Source organism: Petaurus breviceps, unplaced genomic scaffold, assembly GCF_028583685.1.
Source record: "Petaurus breviceps papuanus isolate PSGF00001 unplaced genomic scaffold, PetGlider_PUasm1.0 90994, whole genome shotgun sequence".
NCBI classification, from domain to species: Eukaryota; Metazoa; Chordata; class Mammalia; order Diprotodontia; family Petauridae; genus Petaurus; species Petaurus breviceps.
The window spans coordinates 2,101,977-2,122,218 of NW_027187393.1; the positions used below are offsets into that span (position 1 = coordinate 2,101,977).

General features: G+C 44.8%; 1 protein-coding gene across 3 annotated transcripts; it reads left to right on the forward strand.

Annotated features, from left to right (window-relative positions):
- Nucleotides 1–4,888: 4,888 nt before the first annotated feature.
- B4GALT7 (beta-1,4-galactosyltransferase 7) lies at nt 4,889–18,064 on the forward strand. Of its 3 annotated transcripts, none has more exons than XM_069077721.1 (7): nt 4,889–5,077; nt 6,369–6,527; nt 14,269–14,607; nt 15,400–15,625; nt 15,865–15,948; nt 16,749–16,853; nt 17,438–18,064. In XM_069077721.1, exons 1-7 carry the CDS (start codon nt 5,028–5,030, stop codon nt 17,591–17,593), a joined length of 1,119 nt encoding a protein of 372 aa, XP_068933822.1. In that variant the 5' UTR covers nt 4,889–5,027; the 3' UTR covers nt 17,594–18,064. The 3 variants fall into 3 exon arrangements, with proteins under 3 accessions (XP_068933822.1, XP_068933823.1, XP_068933824.1); XM_069077722.1 differs by having other exon boundaries at nt 6,465–6,527; XM_069077723.1 differs by lacking the exon at nt 6,369–6,527 and having other exon boundaries at nt 4,905–5,077.
- The last annotated feature ends 2,178 nt before the right edge of the window (nt 18,065–20,242 follow it).

Genomic DNA, 20,242 nt, shown 5'->3' on the forward strand with positions numbered 1-20,242 from the left:
TCCTGTCTTAATCCAGTTATTTACTAAGGTCTACTAAGGTTTGGAACACCCTGTGCTGTGCTCAGTTAGCTGTGGGGTAGTGAAAATAGATATGAACTAGTAGGATTTCAAGGAACTTCTTTTTGGAGAAACAAGAACTCGTTAACAGTAATTACAAATACATACCTATAGAACTTTCTATGTGTCTGTATACGTGTGTTGTCTGTAACATGCACACATAATGTCTGTTTAGGATTTTTGAATTGCAAATGTTTCTGGAAAGGAATTGACCTAGCTTTCTGGAAATATATCAAAAGCTGTAACTCCTTAAAGCAAAGGCTCTTTTGACTTTTTATCAAACATGCCTCAAGGTCATTCCTTGGCTTAGGTCAAACTAGTTAGAGACAAATACTCCTAAGGTACTTGGATTGTTTTTCCTTTGTGTAGTTTCATGCTATATCTCTTATGTTCCTAAACTTTGGGGAAGATCTTGTTTTCAAAATTGTGTTGGTGCTTAGTCCAAATGAAGCTTTTATGTCCCAACTTAAACTGCTTCAAAACCCCTTGATCCTCCCAGTTTCCCAGTTCAGCATTATCCTCAACTCTTACCCTTCCTGTCAATTGCAACTCTCAAGTGGTACCCCTTCTCTTCTCACTTAGCTTCTACCTTCATTTAAATCCAACAGCATAGACAATAAAACCTCCTAAATGTCCCTAATTTAAATCTCACTTCAGTGGTCCATCCTACAGGTTGCTGCTAAAGTTACTTTCCTTAAATGCAATTCTGATCGTATGACTCCCCTTCTCAGTCAACTGCCATGGTTCCCTGTTGCCACAAGGGTAAAATATAAACTTGTTTAGTTTTTAAAGCCCTTCACAACCCAGCCAGCTTTACTGGACAGTTGCCCCTCCTGTTCACAGCAATCAAACTGGCCTCTTTCATATGACACTACCTCCTATCCCTGACTTTGCATAAGTAATATTCCTGACCTTATAGAATGCCCCATATCCTTCAAGCTGTCCTCAGCTCAAGCACTACCTTATGAAGCCTTTTCTTATGCCCTCAACTGCTAGAGCCCTCCCTATCTTATATTTAAACTGTTGTATTCATTTATTCTGGATATAATTACATATGTACTTGTCTTCCCTATTATAGTGTAAGCTCATATTGAGTAGGGATTGTTACATTTATTGTATCTATATCCCCAGTGCCAGGTACATATGAAGTCCTTAATAGTTACTGATTAATTTTCTTTATTCTAAGGAGAGATGAGGATGAGTTTGATCAATGCTTTTAATTATATTCAGTGAATCACTCACATAGAAACACCAGGAACTAAAAAATGGAAATATTCCTAATGTGTGTCAGGGATGGGACCTTTTTTGTACAAACAGAGAGGTTGTACACCCCTGCTGGTGTACTCCATCCCATCCCTTGTGCTAACACCTGGGGCTGACCTGGGTCCTGGGACCATCTTCACTCCTTCCCCACACTAGCTGATCTGAGAGTGCAGGCCTCTGTACTGCTCAGGTGGAATCCCAACTTGAGAGAAGCCTGAGTATCCTATCTCATCTTCAGCCTTAAGACTTACCAGCTGTGAAGAATATCCTTAAGGATTGTATTATCTATTGCATTGTAATCCCCAGTGCTGAGCATACATCTGGTATATCAGGCCCTTGATAAACACTTGTTGATTGATAGGTAAGCCTTAAAATTCCTAAGTATGTGTCCTGTGTCTTCCCTGGTTTACCACAAAATCACTCAAGAGGAAAATTGCTGCTAAAGGTAAGAATATGAGTAAGAGAATCTGAACAGTTCCCCTTCTCAACTTTCTACAAATCTCAAAAGTAACCCTAATTCATTGGGAAAAGTTGAGTGAGGCACTAATGCACATATATAGGATGGGAGAAATGTCTGATCTACTAATAGTGCCACTGTTACCCCAGTGACCTAGTCATTCTCTCAACTTCGATGTCATCGATGACTCTTGTCCCTCTTCAGTCATCAAGCCCTGCCCCTTCAGTCTACAATATTGCTAATAACATCTTGGACCAGCAGAGAACCACGGACTTTCTCCTCTTTCACTCTAACCCGTTGCCCAATTCCCAGCAGGTCCTGGACATCAATTCTCAGCTGGCTGCTGAGATTCCCATTCCTACTTCTGCAGGCGACCCCTGACCCTAGAATCCACTCTTATTGTTTGGGATCATCTTACCCTACCATTATTCCTCAAGATCCCTTGGACTTTGCTATTGGCTCTTGTGATAGTAATGGCAATTAAAGATTCCCCTGTATTGGCTTGGTTTTCAAATTGATTGTGTTGAAACCCAGAGTTTGTTAATCCCACCTGTGGGATGGGCTTGTTGATGTGAAAAGAAAGTCCTGAACTGGGAGGAGCTGGTGACGTAGATTTTTGGAGAGACAAGAGAGAGGCGGATGATCTTTTTTGGAAGCAGCACCTCGTGGAGAGAGAGAGACTAAGAGAATTGCTGGTGGCCGCTTTGAATTGCCCTGGACTTTTGAGACCTGCCCCCTGAGCTGCCAAGGACTGAGGAGACATGGCTGTTTTGCTGGTACTTTGTCTGTCTGTTTTGATGTTGTTTTGCCAGATTTGTCCACTGGTGAAAGACAGTCCTTTTGTTGAAGAAGTCCTGGAACCTGGCTGTTCGCTAAGAAGCCCTGAGACTGTCCTGCAGACAGAGAGTGAATACTGTCCACTGGTGAGGGACAGTGCTGTTGTTGCAGGGGTCTGGAGACTGTCCTGCAGACAGAATGAATACTGTCCACTGGTGAAGGACAGTGCTGTTGTTGTAGGGGTCTGGGAGCCTTTCTGTTGGTTCAGAAGCCCTGAAGAAGGATTTTCTTGTTGTATGTTTACAGAAATCCTGGGAGAGGGCTTTGCTAATGTGTTCAGGGGTTCTAGGACTGTTCTACATACAGAGGATAAATTCATGAAGGGACTGGCAATGTATCTTATGGCCTTGCTAAGCCTTGTCTCCCCAGGAACTAAGATTGCTGAGAACTTGCCTCTTGTCAAGATGAAGAAAAGACCTCCATTTGGGTATTAAGTGCTGTGTTTAAACTTGATGTAACTCTGGGGTAGATTCAATTGTGATCCAGGGGTGGGGAACTTTTGACCTTATGTTTGGTAACTAATCTCCATTTGAGAAGAGGGGCTTTGTGGTGGACCAAATGAAGGTATAGCCTAGGGGTGGAGAAGTATTTAGAACAGAGACTTTGTAATTGATTGAATGCTTGGAAGGTCCTGGGGTGGGGTAGTACTTGGAGATTATTTAATCACACTTAGTAAATGCTGTATTTTGAATGATGTCATGTTTTGATCTTCTCTGTTCTTGGTTTGTCACTGAATAAAATAGAGAGCACCTATGCTGGTATTTTGAACCTGGGAAGATGCCTTTCTTTTGGCATTACATTACAGCTCTCCTATTTTGCCTGCCAGAAACTCTTTATCATGGCCTTTTCATCTGCCATGAGGTGACATATCATATGTTTATATCATCTCACCCAATTAGAATGTGAGCTCCTTGAGAGCAGACAGTCTTGACTTTTCTATTTGTATTTCTCTCCTTAGCACAGAACTTGGAACACTGAACATGCTTAATAAATGCTTTTCCATTCCTACTATCTGACTTATTGCAACAGAATCATAACTAAAGTCTACCTACAGTCCTCATCCAACCTGTCCCACATGGTGCAGTGGAAATGCACAGAACTTGAATCCCAGCTCTGTCATTTTATATTTATGACCCTGGGTAATTCATTTAACCTTTATGGGCTTCAATTTCTTCATTTGTAAAATAAGATCTGCTGAGATGACTTATAAGGTCCATTCCAACTCTAAATCTATGGCCTTGTGATCTTCCTAAAATAGGTGCCTCATTCACCTCAGAAATTTCCAATGGTTCCCCCTTGCAGGAAAGTCAAAATGCCTTTGAATGGTATTCTAGGCCCTCCACGACTGTCTCAAACTACCTTACCAGCTTCCTCTCTCATTGCCCTCCTCTTCGCAAGTTAGGCTACCACAAAACTGGGCTCTGCACCACACTTCTTTTCATTTCCTCTCCTTGGAATGCCTCTTCCCCCTTCTGCCTTCTCAGATTAATTCAATAAGCATTTATTAAGCATCTACAATATGCCAAGCATCATGTCTAAGGAGGTGCTGGAGATACAAGGACATGGAGCTACATTCTACTGGAAAGATGCTACAAGTAACCACCACTGAGGCCCCCCTGAGAGGTGCTCCCTGGAAGTCCTTGACCCAGCCTATAAACATTTACACAGCGATGAAAACATAACTAATTTACGGAGGCAGACTAGGCAACTTTCTGCTCCCCAAATATCTCGCGTGTGAGTATGTCTGATTAGGAGCTGCCCTGAGTAGTGTAAGGGGGGAGGGAGGGCTTATACTCGCTGGTAACCTTTGTTAGTGTCTAGATCCCTCCCTCCCAAATCTCTTTGTCTGTTGCAAATCCTACCCATCTTTTACTTCATAACTCCCATGCTGCTTTCTCCCATGACTCTTGTCGCCACTAACCAAGTTCCCCCCTTCTCTTTAGATGTCCTTATGATATCCCACGGGGTAAGTTAGTTTGGGTCTCATTCCCCTACTGAGCTGCAGAACGGTGGGCACCAGGCTTTCTCTAAGGTCGTTTAGCCCAAGCTCACCGAATGAACGAAAGAATGAATGAATGGCCTGGGGCTGCAGTTTTCAGCCCCGGGAGCCGGCCTGTAGTGAGCGGCTCCGCGCGGGGGGAGGGCCGAGGGGGAGGGTCCGGACGAGCGAAGTCCACGTGGCTCCCCGGGCCCACTTCCGGGCGGAACCTTTATGCTGGTGCCGGGGGAGTGGGGGTAGCCGGCGAGAGCGGACAAACGGACAGAGGAGGCCGGGGGCGGGGCAGCCGCGGAGGCTGCGGCGGCGGCGGCGGCGAGGAGGGCGGGCGCTGGAGGGGCCGGGCCAGGCCGGGGCGGGAAGAGGAGACCCGTGGCCTCCGGCCCTCCCTCCCTCCTAGCGCCACGGCTGCCCAGGATGTTCCCCTCCCGGAGGAAAGCGGCCCAGCTCCCCTGGGGGGACAGTAGGTGAGCGCCCGGAACCCTCCCCTCCCTCGGTCAGGCTCGGCTTGGGGTGACTGCCCGATCGCCGCCGGCAGAGTCCGCGTGTCTCGCTGCTGCTTCTCCTGGGCGTCCGTGCCTCCGAACCTCCTTCCTTCTCTCGGGGGTCTGTGGGATCGCGGCTCTGTGGTCTCTCCGTTAATCCCGTCTCCGCGCCTCCGCACCTCCTAGTCTCTGCGGGCTCTTTCTCTGTCTCGCTCCCTGTCTCGTCTCTTCTTGTCTGTCTCTGGCTTTTTGTATCTAATTCTCTCTCCTCTCTCTTCCCCTCATTTTTCTCCCCCTTCCTCCGTGTTTTTGTGTGTCACTCTTTTCTGCCTCAGTTTCTTTTTTCTCTATTTCTGTCTGCCTCTCTCTTTGTTGACTTTTTTGGTGCTTCTCTCTCCGTTTTTATTTATCTCTGTTTTATTTAGTCTTAGCTCCCCCCCCCCCCCCATTTTAATGGCAGGCTCAGGCCTAGAACTTGGTTCTTTTGGCTTGGTCAGTACATCCAATAATCGTACTGCATCGTCATACTCAGGGAATAATCTGTGAGGATTCTCACCTTCCTTTGGGTATAACTGAGACCATATTCACCTGTAACTTTAGTTGGATTTGTTTTTCCCTGAATACCTCACTTACCCTTTGCCTTCATTAAAGGTGGGAACTTTGTGAAGGTCAACATGTAGGCGATTAAAGCACCTATCAGCACACAGCATTTTATCTGGGTGAGAGAATTGGGGTTTAGGAATCTGGCCACCATGGTGGAGCCCCATGGAGCATGAGTCCTTACTTGGTCCTACCTTGATCTCATCTCAAGCAAATGGGGCTGCTGGCATCCCTGTGGAAGGAAGTCAGTAGGACCAAAGTGTCTTCAGGAGATGGAGGAACATAGAGATGTTTTACTTGTTCTTTTCCCTTCCCACTTCTCTGTAGTTGCAGGAAAGACTGCACATTTTGGGTCTGCCAAGAGGCTGGAACAGTTTGCTCTTGGCCATAGACTCTGGTAATTGAGGAACTTGTCAGTTTTTTCACCAGCAAAATGAGAGGGTTAGACTAGATGATTTCTGGTGGCTTTCATAGTTCTCACAGTCTCTGAAGCTTTGTGTTTTTCTGAACTTGAGCCCTTAGTTAGGGAAGTACCAGGAGGTTTATGGCCCTAGAACAGGGGATCTAGTAGGATGGATAGCTGAGCAGTGTTTTAGCTTGCATGGTTCCCTCAGGCACCGGGATAAGTGAGCTGTGTTCTGTATAACAGCTGCTTGCTTTTTTCTGCCCAAAGGTGGGGAAGGTTTCTATGTTCCTCTCCTCTCCCCCCTCCCTGCCCCCAGAAAGAGCCTCAAGTGCTGAGATTCTCTAGAATTTCCAACCTTCCTAGGCAACATTCAGGACCTGCATATGCTCCTCCCTATTGGAGGCCAGCTCAGCCTGATAACAGGGGGTAAGTCAGTGCCTCTTCCAAGGGGCCATTGCTTGGCCTTTCCCTAGATTGCATGTGGTGAAGCCTCACTCTTTGCTTTGGGGACTACAGGTTTCCATTTAGTCGGCTGTGCCTGTAGGGAAGACTTACAGTTGATTTGGCTTGTAGGGGAGGAGGCACCTAGTTAAAACCAGCATTGTATTGGCTTATCTTATAGGTGACTGGCATTGTGGTTAGATCCTTGAACTTAGTCAGAAAAGCCTGGGTTCACATCATCTCTGGTCCTTATTAGCTGTGTAAATCTGGATAAGTCTCATAACCTCTCTAACCTTCAGCTCTTCATCTTTAAACAGGGGTGGTGATAGTATCTACCTTATAGGGTTGTTTTGAGAATCAAATGAGATAATGTATGTAAAGTACATTACAAACTTTAAAGCATTATATAAATATGAGATATTTAATTATGTATTAAAGTGGGAGTAGCAGGGAGAACCACCTCTGTCCTTGAAAGATCTGTCAATCACCAAATCTTAATATTAAATCTTAATTATATATGTATTACTATTCTAGGTACCTAATAGGATAAGTATAGGGATGGAAAAAAGAATAAGGCACTGTAGTACAGTGGGAAGAACATACAATTTGGAGGCAAGAAGACCTAAGTTTGGGGGGGGGGTTTTTGCTTTTTTTTTTTTCTTTTTGGAGGGGGGAGGGCAGGGCATTTGGGATTAAGTGACTTTCCCAAAATCATAGGGCTAGTAAGTGTTAAGTGTCTGAGGCCTGATTTGAACTCAGGTCCTCCTGACTCCAGGGCTGGTGCTCTATTCACTTCGCCACCTAGCCATCCCAAGAAGACCTAGCTTTGAAATCTAGCTCTTCTACTTGCTGTCTGTATGACCTTGGGCAAGTCCCTTTCCCTACTCTGGGCCTCAGTTTCCTTATTTATAAGATCCTTTCCAGCTCTAAATTTTATGACACAGTCTCTGACAATTTATAATCTGTCTAGGAAGAGAGACACAGGAAACAATAAGAAAATTATTAGGAGCTAAACTGTGTGCTCCTAATCCTACAATGGGAATTTAATTAAGTAGAGCAAATAATTGAATCCCTAACAGAATCCTAGAATCTTAGGGTTGAAAGGGAATCTCTTTTCTAGGCTAAATATTGTCAATTCCTTCAACCAGACTTCTTGTTATATATAAGATTCCTTTACCATCTTGATTGCCCTCCTCTGGACACTCTTCAGTTTGTCAGCATCCTTCCTAAAATGGAGCACCTTGAACTGAACACAGCGATCTAGATGTGGCCAGGACTGGGTCTTACAGGACCAGTACCTCCCTTGTCCTGGAGATTGTGCTTTTTAAATAGAGCCTAAGGTCCCAAATGCTTTTTTTGGTTTCTGTGTCACACACCAGGGACTCACACTGGCATTGTTGTCCACTAAGACCTCCAGATCTGTTTCAGGTCAGAACTTCTTCCTTGCCACAGTTTCCCTGTTTTGCTTTTGGGAAGTAATTTTTTGAATCTAAGTATAATATTTTACATTTATCCTTACTAGAGTTTGTCTTAAGACCATAGGGTTAGTGATAGAAGGGAACATTTTAGGTCATCAAATCCAGCTTCCTTATTAGATTTGTCCTAGGGTTCTAGTTTGTAGAAATTTCTTTTGGATTCTAACTTGTGTTAGCTAACTTGACTACCTGGGATCTATGCCTCAATCCAAGTCATTGATTAGAATGTTAAACACCACAGGGACAAAGACAGGTTCCTAGAGTATTCCCTTAGAGACCTTCCATGTTGACATCAAACCATTAATAACAACTCTTTGGCTCTTGCCATCCAGCTACTTCTGGATCCATCTAATTGTACTGTTATTTAGCCCACATTTACCTATTTTGTCCACAAGGATACCAAAAGAGATTTTGTCAAGCCCTTTGTTAAGGTCTAGGTCAACTGAATCTATAGTATTTTATTGAACTGCCAATCTAGCAAACTTGTCAAAAAGGATGTGAGGTTATAGTCCGGGATGGCCTATTCTTGATGAAGCCATTCTGGCTTTTTGTGAGGAGTTTCCTTTTCTACATATCTATTAATTAATCTCTTTGATAATAAATTGTATAATTTTTCCAGGAATCTTCCCATAGTTTGCAGACCACATTTTTTCCCCTTTTTTGAAAAATTGAGATGTTTATTCTTTTATTTTTTTTTATTATTATTTTTTTAAGCAATTGAGGTTAAGTAACTTGCTCAAGTTACACGGCCAGGTGTTTCTGGGTGAGTGCTAAGTGTTTGAGCCCGGATTCGATCCCAGATTATCCTGAATCTAGGGCCAGTGCTCTTACTGTGCTACTTGGCTGCCATGAGATGTTTATTCTTCTACAATCCTGCCACATCTCTACTGTCTGTATGAGCTTTCAGAGATCGTTTACAGTGATACAGTGAATCAGCAATCATATTTAAGAGTTTTGTTTTTTTCTGTATGCTAATATATTTGTCAAGGCCTGGTGACTTAAACTGAAGGGAAGTTAAGTACCTTCTTATTATCTTCTTACTTATCTTGAGTTTCAGCTCCCTATTAGACATTTCTCTTTTGACCCTTATAATCCAAAAATTATTTTCTTTGGAAAAGAAGACAAAAGTTGAATAACTATCTTCTCTCTGTTGTTCATTATTATCCCATTAATCCCCCCCCCCCCCAAGCAGTGATCTGACACCTTCCTTGTCTATAGTGTTCTCTGCTGGCCTTAGCTTATTTTGAACTCTTGATAATATTCTTATAGAACCTTGCTAACATTTTTGTTTTCATATTTCACCTTGTCTTTCCTCTTTTTTGTCTTTATACAAAAATTCCTTGTGTATCTACAGTGTAGCTTTTAGAACTATGTAAATGTAGCACCTGTACATCAGTGGATCCCCCTGACTCTTACCCTCTGGGCTAGATTATTCACCCCAACCTGCCCTCTTATTGGTAGTTCTGGAGTTCCCACAGATGGGCCCACCATTCCACCATTTGCTATTTTCCTTCTCGTCTTTGCTGCTCTCCTACTGAACACATCCACTCCTCTTCTACTCTTGGCAGTGACAAGTAATTCACAATAACCCTTAACAGGGGGCTAGGAAAAGAGTATACTATTATAGTGATGAGTATTTCCCTTAAGCTGGAGAACTGCCAGGATTCTCAGATCTTCAAATTGTAGGGAATTTTGCTTTGTCCAGGAACCTCCCAGTCTTTTCATCCAGCAAAACAGCAGGCATCTAGTGGCTCAGTGGATAGTGCACTGGTTCTGGAGTTAGGATGCCCTGAGTTCAAATTCACCCTTGCACTTATTAGCTATGTGACCCTGAGCAAATCACTTAACCTCTGTTTGCTTCAGTTTCTTCAACTGTAACCTGGGATGATAACAGCACCTACTATGTAAGGTTGTTGTGAGGATCAAATGAGATTATATTTGTAAAAAAAAAACCAATGCCTTGTACATAGTAGGCACTATATGAATGCTTATTCCCTTTCCTCCCTCAAAGCAGAGCTCACAGAAAAACTTCTCAGATTGGCTCTCTGGACAATGCAGAAAAACGCAGCAGTCTTCATTCAACAAGACTCTCTGTGTTTCATTCAGCTTTCAGCTAATCAAGCCTATTCTCACTGCAAATCATTCTTTGCCTCTCTCTTTCACCCTCTCAAATCAGAGCTGGTGATAGAGGGCAACCAGGCACCTCTACAGTTTCACCTTTTTCAAGCTGTAGATGGTGAGGGCAATAGCTCAAATTGGAACATATCTCAACTCTTTCACTCTGCCCTCCCCCAGCATTTACTTTAGCAAAGCCACAGAACAATGCCTCTCTTCCAATCTGTAGACTCCCAGTAAGGCAGCTGAAGCCTTCCTGTAGGTCGATTCTGCCTAGCTTCTTAGGTCAGCTTCTTATAGCTAGTTTCTTTCAATACTTGTACAGATTTCTTAACTGCCTTTAATGGTTCAAATCAGAACCTCCAGGTAGTCAGTGACTCCTCTTTCCCTTAGGAGATAAAACATGAAATCTGCCTTTCTGTCCATTCTGAACCCAATAGTTCTTCTTTAATCATGCCATAGTCTCCAAATAGTCATTTGACTTACTACTTTGTGAGTTAGGACCTTCCAGACTTTAAAAACAGCCACATGTCAATGAGCTGAAGGATCATAGTGCCCTGTGACCTCAGGCATTTCTCTGCCCTCAGGTACAGCCATCTGAGCCTATCTATTCCCCAGAACACTCTGTCTCTCCTTCGTGTTTGTCTTAAAACTATTTTTCTTCAGATTTGGATTTGTTCAGTTTTTAATACACAAAAGTTCTCTTTTTGTCCTTTTCAGCATCCAAACTGTTCACCTATGAAAGAAGTACTGAAATAATGATGATGGTTTCTGTCTCTTCCATCAAATTAGTCATAATTATGTGTTTGTGGTAAGGGAAAAATAAGACACGGATCCATGACAGAATTGAGTAGTTTAATTCAATGCACATCTAATAAGTGCTCATTCAATTCAGCAAAAATTTATTAATTGCCAACTATGTGCCAAGCACTGTTTTGAGCACTGGGGACACAAAAAGGGGCAAAAAAAACCCAGTTCCTGTTCTTAAGGAGCTTACAACCTAATGGGGGAGGGGACATATACCAGATAAATAGGAAATAATTAACAGAAGGCACTAGAATTAAGAGGGGTTGATGAAGGCTTTCTGTAGAAGGTAGGATTTCAGTTGGGACTTAACAGGAAGTCAGGGAGGTCAGAGTGAAAGAAGAAGATCATTCCAGGCATGGAGGACAGCCAGAGAGAATGTCCAGAGCCAAGAGATGGAACAGCTAGGAGACCAGTGTCACTGGTAAGGGGATAAGGTGTAAGAAGACTGGAAAGGCAGGAGGGGGCTATGTTAAGAAGTGCTTTGAATGCCAAACAGAGCATTTTGTATTTGCTCCTGGAGACAATAGGAAGTCACTGGAGTTTATTGGGTAGATGATGATCAGACCTGCACTTTAGGAAAATTGAGTTAGTGGCTGAATAGAGGATGGGTTGGAGTGAGGAGGGACCTGAGGTTGACAGACCCCCAGCAGGCTATTACAGTAATCAAGGTGTGAAGGCCTATGCCAGAGTGGTGACAGAGTCAAGAGTAGGGAAAGGACCATATTTGGGAGATGATGCAAAGGTGAAATTAATAATCCTTGGCAACAGCTGGGATGTGGGGGGTGGAGGTGGTCAGAGATAATGAGGAATCCAGGGTGAATCCTAGGTTGAAAGCTTAAGGAATTGGGAAGATGGTGTTTCCCTGTGCAGAAACAGGGAAGGTAAGAAGGGTGGGATGGGAATTTAGAGGGAAAGACAATGAATTCTCTTTTGGATGTAATTAAATTTAAGATGTATATCGGACATCCAGTTCAAAATGTCTGAAAGGCAGTTGGAGATATGAAGTTGGAGGTCAGCTGAACGATTGATGCAGGAAAGGTATATCTGAGAATCATCAGCATAAAGATGGTAATTAAATCCTTGGGAGCTGTTGAGATTACCAAGTGAAGAGAAAGAAGAGAGGAGGACCCAGGATAGTACGAAGAGGGACACCTACAGCTTGAGGGTGTGATCTGATGGAGGATTCAGCAAAGGAGATGGAGGAGGAGTGGACAAATAGGTAGGAGGAAAACCAGGAAAGAGAGTGTCCTGAAAACCTAGAGAAAAAAAGAGTACCTAGAAGGAGAGAGTGATCAAGTGTCAAAGGTCACAGACAGGTCAAGGAGAATGAGGATGGAGAAAAGTCTTTTGGATTTGGCAACTAGGAGATCATTAGTAACTTTGGATAGAGCCTGCTGTACAAAGCACTGTCCTGGACACCTAGGATTTAAGATAAATGCAACACAGACCCTTGCTTTCAAGTTACAATGGTAAAGGGGAAAGATACCCAAATAACAGCAACATACAAGAGAGATCCAAGCACAGTGGTCTGAAGAATTTAAGGAGAGAGAGATCACTTTTAACTGGCATCAGGGAAAATTTTATGGAGGATGTGATACCTGAACAGGACCTTGAAGAAAGGCATTTTAACAGAGGGATCTTGAGCAAAAGCACAGAGATGGAAGAATTTGGGATAAGAAGTAGTAGTGGTGAGAAACAAATCATTTTCCTGATCAGCTAGAACTTAAAGAACCTAGAATTTATGTGTAGAGGAGCAGGAGTATGATACAAGACTGGAAGACTAGAACAAGAATGTGGAAGGCTAGAATGCCCTGTTTATATTTTATTTGGTAGACAATGGGAAGCTACCTCAGGGTTTGAAATTGATTGGTGACATTATTAAGGAGTGCTTTAAGAAGCTGGGATTGGAGAGGGAATTCATAGTAGGCCAGGAGAACAATCTGGAGGCTCTTCTCACAGTAGTCTAAGAGAGAGATGATGAGGTCTTGAACTAGGATAGTTGCTATGAGATCAGAAAGGAGGAGCCAGATATGAGAGTTGTTTTGGTGGTAGAATCAATTAGACTTGCCAACTAATTAGATATATGGGATTGGGAAGAGTTAAACATGACTAAAACTTTTTCAAGTTAACTTATTTATTTTTAGTTTTCAACATTTGCTTCCATAAGTTTTAAATTCCCCCCCCCATCTTTTCCCCCTCCCTGAGACAGCATGCAATCTGATATAGGCTCTACATATATGTTCCTATTAAATATTCTTATTTTCCCATTAGAACATGACTAAACTTTTTAAACTGCATGACAGAGGAAACCATAAGAAATTGAAGGATGGGAAAGTTTTTTGGGGAAAAAAAAGAATTCGTTTTGTATTGAGTTGTACTCAGTTTCTGCTGAATTTGAGGTGCCCAAAGGAATTCCAGATAAGTGTCAGAAGAGATGTCCCTACGCTATGGGATTTCAGAGAACAAATGGCAAGATCATTTCTAGCTGCAGAAAAACAGGGAAGATCTCACTGAGAAAGGTGCATCTGAACCAGGCTCTGAAAGAAGGGATGTATTTTGACAAGTGGAAGAGTAGTCTAGTGGAAGTTATACCAAATGCCCTTTGGAAGTGAGAGAGTATGTGGGTGGGATAGTGGGATACAATAATGGAAAGGTAAATTGAGACCAGTTCTTGGGGAGATTTGAATCCTAATTTGAAGTTTGTCTCTTGCACATTTGGGATTACCGAAGGATTTTCAGCAGGTGAATGACAGTTAAGATTGTAGATGGAGAAGATGACTGGCATCATGTACAGAATAGAGTGGAGGAAGAAAGACTAGGAGGTGATTAGGGGGCTATCATAATCCTCTAAGCAAGACACAATAAGGGCCTGGACCATTTGGGGAGCCATGGGAAAAGATGGGCTAGATTTGAGAGCCATTGTTGAGGTGGAGTCTGGTCTAAGAGGAGGTCAGAGAAGAGAGAGCTCTTCATGAGTTGGGGTGTTCAGAGAAGATGTATGAAGGAGGTAATCCTTGAGGGGTTGTGTCTTAAAGGATAGGCAGGATTCACATGGGTGTTCTGGGCTGGGGGAAGAGCATGAACAAAAGTATTTGAAGCTGTTTTGCACTAACCTTCCAAAGCCTCCTGAGCAAGCATGTGTTACTAAGGGGAGCTGGAGGCATCTTCCTGCACTTGGTACCCATAGGGCAGGAAAGCTGGCAGTGCTAGTGCTGACATCCTGATGCATGAGGCTCGAGGCTCAGTGGCTGTCCATCCCCGCCGCTGGAGCCCTGATTCCTCTGCTCAGCCACGTCTTCCCTGATTTCAGTCTTTACTTCTCACCCCAGATCTCTCCTGCCTCGGAAGTACAGTGTGTTCCAGCTCTTCTTTGCCTGTCTCTTCCTGGCTTTCCTTTCCTTGCTCTGGCTGCAGCTCAGTTGCTCAGGTGACATGAGCCAGGCAGCTCAGGGCCAGGAGCTTGTCAGTCCTCCCAAGGCCTGTCCCTATGAGCCTCCAGTCTCTTTGGAGGAGGACCCCTCTTGGGCACCCCACCGCCTCGCAGTGCTAGTGCCATTCCGTGAACGATTCGAGGAACTCCTGGTTTTTGTGCCCCACATGCACCACTTTCTGAACAAGAAGAAGATCCGACATCACATCTTTGTGCTCAACCAAGTGGATCACTTCAGGTAGGATGACGAGGCTGGTCCCTCTCTCCTATGGTGGGGAAGGTTTGTGAAGAGGGAAAGGGAGACAAAAGTAGAGGAAAGAACTTTCCAGACTGACTTAGCAGTTGCCTTCTGTTTCTGGCTACAGTGGTCTTCATTTCCCCATCCATTTTCCTTGTATCTTTCTCTGGGTTTATTCTGCTCTCCAGGTCCTACCTGGGCTAGCTCCCCAGTGCTGACCAGCTCCAGGAACCATTCAGAGGCTCAAAGACGGAGATGAGAGAGGCTGTTATCCTAGGAAGACCAGGAGGCAGGAGAACTGAGTGCTAGTCCTAGCTCTGCTGGTGTAGTGGGAAAAAATTAGATGTGGAGTTAGGAGACTGGGAATTAAATCCTGGTTCTGTAACTTGATAATTTTTTAGCCTTGGACAAGTTCCCTAACCTTCTGGGACTCAGTTTCTTCATCTATAAAATGAATGGATTGGACTAGATAGTCTCACAGTTCCCTTCCTGGCATCAGTGTTCTCTGGTTGGGTCCTTAAGGCCCCTTATAGCTCTAAAGCCTATGATCCTATTAACTTAATGATTATGTGACCTTGGGCAAGTCACTAACCTCCTTCAGTTGGTTTCTTCATCAGCTTAAATAAGAATAATAAACCCTGTCTCACCTCTCTGTCAGAAGGATTAAATGAAATAATGAATGTGAAGGCACCCTGAAAACTGTGAAGTACCCTTGTGGCCCCCCAAGACACCTTCCTCCCACAGTGAGTGCCCACTTTGTAGCCGCTCACATGACCTCCTGTCCCCTGGAAGGTTTAACCGGGCATCACTGATCAATGTGGGCTTCCTGGAGAGTGGTAACAGCACTGACTACATAGCCATGCATGACGTGGACCTGCTGCCCCTCAATGAGGAGCTGGACTACAGCTTTCCTGAGGCAGGGCCCTTCCATGTGGCCTCCCCCGAGCTGCATCCCCTCTATCACTACAAGACCTACGTGGGTGGCATTCTGCTTCTCACCAAGCAGCATTACCAGTTGGTGAGGCCTGGGCCCTTCCCTGGGGGAGGCAGGTGGAGAGACAAGAGTCATTCCCCCAACAGAACCTGGCTATGATACAGAGGGACCTGGGAGGTGGGGACCCCAGCAGGCAACTTGGAAATTCCCAGTGGACAGGGTTTTAAGTACTCCTCACTAGCTTGGGGGGGGGGGGAGACCAGGGCTGTGGTCAGGAAAGCAAGGAAGATCAAACTGAGTGAGATCATTTTGTTTTCTGCCAGTGCAACGGGATGTCCAATCGCTTCTGGGGCTGGGGCCGGGAAGATGATGAGTTTTACAGGCGCATTAAAGGAGCTGGTCTCCAGGTAATATTGCCCAAGTCCAGGCTTTCTTATTCTCTGATTCATATCCTCAGCAAAGTACTGCTGGCTTGAAGGATTGTTTCTGCCCTCATCTAGCACGCCCCTTATTTCCTTGGAGATATCTTCATGGTAAAAAAAAAAACCAAAAACTGGGGCCTAGGAGTCACTCATAGCTGTGTGATCTTGGACTAATCACATATGCTCCTGGGTCTCAGTTGAACTAGATGACCTCTAAGATCCTTCTTGGTTTCAGTGTTCTCTTGTTCTTTGGTGGGGGTCCCTTCCTTGCCCCTCCTGTGGACTTTTGCCCAGTTGATCTAGTGAAATATTGTTTATGAAAGCAAACTGATATAATAATCATAACAATAACTCCCATATAATTTTTCTCACAATAATCCTGGGAGGTAGCCAGTACTTGGATATTTCCATCCATAGGGGCTCCATGGAGGTTAGTTGAGTTGTCCAGGAGCACCTCCCTAGCAAGCAGTAGAGCTGTACCTTGACTGCTATGATCACAAGATCATAGGATTCACAGTTGGGAAGGACCTACTGCAGCCACACTAATTTTAGAGACGAGAGAACCAAACTTCAGGCCAGGCCATGATTGCCCAAGGTCACTCACCTTCTCTGACTGTCCACACTGAGGGCTCTTTCTCCTCCACTACGTTGTCTGCCTCCATATCCATTGATCTTCCTATGACACTGAAGTCATGTCCATCGTCAAGGACAGGGTTTCAGGAAGGGAACTGTACAGGAGTGGGAGAGGGACCGAATTTGAAAGTGCTCTGTCTTGGTCTTCTCAGCTTTTCCGTCCCTCAGGAATCAAAACTGGATATAAAACATTCCGCCACCTACATGATCCTGCCTGGCGGAAGAGAGACCAGAAACGCATTGCAGCTCAGAAGCAGGTATTCTGGGTTCCTGAAGAGGGGAGATGCTGTCAGGGTGGGGGCCTTGGGTAGGGGAGGCAGCTGCCTGGAAGAGACCCCCCCACACACACACAACCCAAGAGGGGCCCAGGTGACTTTCTCTACCTTTTGCTTCTCACATATAGCATGTAGGCTCTTAGAGCTGAAAGAGGTCTTAGGGATCATCTTGTCCAACCTCCTTCCTCTTCATTTTACAGATGAGAAACAGACCCCAAAAGATCATATGACTTTTGAAGGTTTCACAGACAGTAAATAGCAGCACTAGTTCTTAATCTGAGTCCACTGATTCCAAATCTGGTATTTTCCCATTATACTGCTTCCAAAGCAGAGCTAATTTTCCCCTCTCTTGCCCATAAAACCTGGACCCTCTTGACCCCAAGGAAGGAAACAGGTCCTTCCCCAGAGACCCCTGTTGCTATCTTTTTCAGCTCTTGCTGGTCTCAGGGAATTGAATGCCACCTTGCATGACTCCAGTGTCTCAAAACCCTTGGGACACTGGGAGAGTCCTGGGAGGACTACTGTGATCTAGGTTAGGAATGTGAGCAGTTCTTCTTTTTCCCCAGGAACAGTTCAAGCTGGACCGGGAAGGGGGGCTGAACAGTGTACGTTACCACCTTGATTCTCGTACCCTGGTATCAGTAGCTGGAGCGCCCTGCACAGTTCTCAACATTGCACTAGACTGTGACGCAGCTGACACACCCTGGTGTGCTTTTGACTGAGAAGGACATGGCTAGCACCATCTCAGTCAGCTTGGCTGGTGGCTGGCCCCAAGAGAGCTTTGTTGCTGCTGGAGGGAGACCTTCAGTGGTTGGGGCTGAAGCTAAGCTATGCTTAGGACCCAGCACCCACTTAGATGTGGCCCGGCTTCAAGTAATAGAAGGAGATCTGAGCCACCTCAGCTCAGCAATGTGGCTGTGCTTCTGGAGACTGCTGCAGCCTGACGTAAAGGTCCGTAAGGACTCTTGGACCAAACACTAAGTTGTTATCCCTGCCCTATGGGCAGTAAAAAGAGACTGGAGATTGGAAAGAGGCTGGGGTGCAGAATCTTTGACTCTTTAGTTCCATGGGCTTGTTATACCTGGCCTCCTTCCCTAGCAGGAGGCTCTTTCTGCCTTTTGGCTTCTTCTGCCCTTGTGCCCAGTACAGGTACGTGCACATGATAGGTGCTTAATAAACATTTGAGTTTGGGATTTTCAGCCTCACTTTCCTATTAACTCAGTATTGCTCCTGCTGGGGCCGTCCACAGGCTCCTCTTGACTCCATACCACTACCTAGTTCTGGGAGACCCTTGTCGTGTCTTCCATGGTAAAAAGCAAGACTGAGGGAGTGAAAGCATACATTGTGTTGAGGGGATTTAGGTTACCAGAGTCAGGATATCCCCTCAAGTCAGCCTGGCCTTCACTCTTCACCCTTCTTGGACCCAGCATGAAGCTTCCAAAGCCATCCTGGAGACCAACGTTGTCCTGTGCCTGGGGGAAGAAGGATTCAAATGAAAAGTGCTCTTACTCTTCTCTCTAAAGGTTGTCACCTTGTTAAGATGGGATGGTAGGCTGGAGGTGGTTTCTGGCCTTGGGGAAATTTCTTAAGAAAGAGGAGAGTTGACTGGCAGCCCGGCATCATAAAAGCAGATGGTTCACACTGCTCAGACCTTCGTGGGCCAACTTGAACTGTTCCTGGAAAGAAAGAAGAATTGTCCAAGTCTTATCTCTGGGGTCAGAAGACCCTGTCCGGGAGGTTTCCATGATCCTAAGAGGGATGAGAGCCTGGCACCATCAGTGCCCCAGCCTACCAACCTGGTGCCAACCAGGATGCTTAGAATCCTTTGAGTGTGAATCCATGCTCTGCCATTCATTAGCTCTTTGAGCCGGGGCAAATCACTTAACCTCTCTGAGACTCAGTTTTCTCATCTGTGAAATGAGAGTGATAATATTTGCTCTGCCTACCTCACAAGGTTTTTGTGGGGAAAAAAAAGCACTTTATTAAATCTTAAAGAATAGTTATTATTACTATGTAGGTCCTGTCTCTTATACTCTCAAAGACTTCTACATTACACTCTCAGCATCAGTTAGCACTTGTATGATAAAGTATTTGAGGGAATCTGTTTTATTGTTTTCTAGAAGTGGGGGGACTAAGACTCAGGATGGGAGAAGTGGATTGCCCAGGATCCAGATTTCAGGTCATCAGATAGCATTTATCCATCAGTTTGTGGTGGATACAAAAACTAGAAGACATTGTCTACCCTGTGGGTACTTCCTCAGGGAAACCAGGCTAACGTGGTAAACGGTGAAGGCCCAGCCCCAGGAAGAACATGAGCATGTGCTAGGGAGTGAAGTGATAGGGTAGAATGGAGGGGGTGAGACTGGAAGGATTAGAAATTCAATTCTATACAACAACCAAATATGGTAAAGGTTCTTGGGGAGGGTACAAAAATAAGTAGGATCTATGGCTTACCCTACAGGAGCTCTGTTGTTTAGTGGGCTACTAATAATAACAACTAACATTTCTGTAACATTTATAGCATTTACTGTATGTCAGGCACTGTACCAAGCACTTTACAATTATTTTATCCTCACAATATCCTTGGGAGATAGGTGCTATTATTATCCCCATTTTACAGATGAAGAAACTGAGGCAAGCAGAGGTTAAGTGATTTGCCCCCAGGTCACACAGCTAGTGTCTGATAAAAACAATTGTAATACAAAAGAAGAGGCCATTCTAGGCAAGGTGGGTGTGACCAGAAGTGAGCATGGCATTTTGGGGGGACAGTAAGGAGACTTGTTAGAATCATGCTGGATAGTTTGACAATGGAGGGAGGTGCCTGGAAGTAGGGAAACCTTTCAAGAGACTTGCAGATGTGATGCTAAGTCCCGAACTAGAGTGGAGGCCCTGGGGATGGGAAGGAGGGAGTGGATCCAAGAGACATCACAAGTTAAAAATGGACAGGACTTAAGGACAGATTGGCATTTACAGGATGAAGGAGAAAGAGAACTCAGAGACAACATGCCTGGGGAGAGGAGGGTGGGCTGCAGTTGGGCATGGGAAGAGGACTAGGCACTAAAGGGCACAAAGACTCTTGGAAGTAGTTCAAGAGGGAAGAAGAGGAGGGAGCAATGTCATAATGGAGGCCAAGGGAGCAAAGGAGAGGGCTGGTCAGTGGTGTCAGCTGCTGTGAAAACAGGGAAGATGAGGACTGGGAAAAGGCCATTGGCCTTGTCTATTTAAGAGGTCATACATGAGAGCAGTTACAGATGGGTAGTGGAGGCAGAGATCAGATCAGAGGAAATAAAGAGGAAGTGCCTGGTGGAATCAAAACACTCATTCGGGGGCAGCCAGGTGGCTCAGCGAGTAGGAGCACTGGCTCCAGTGTC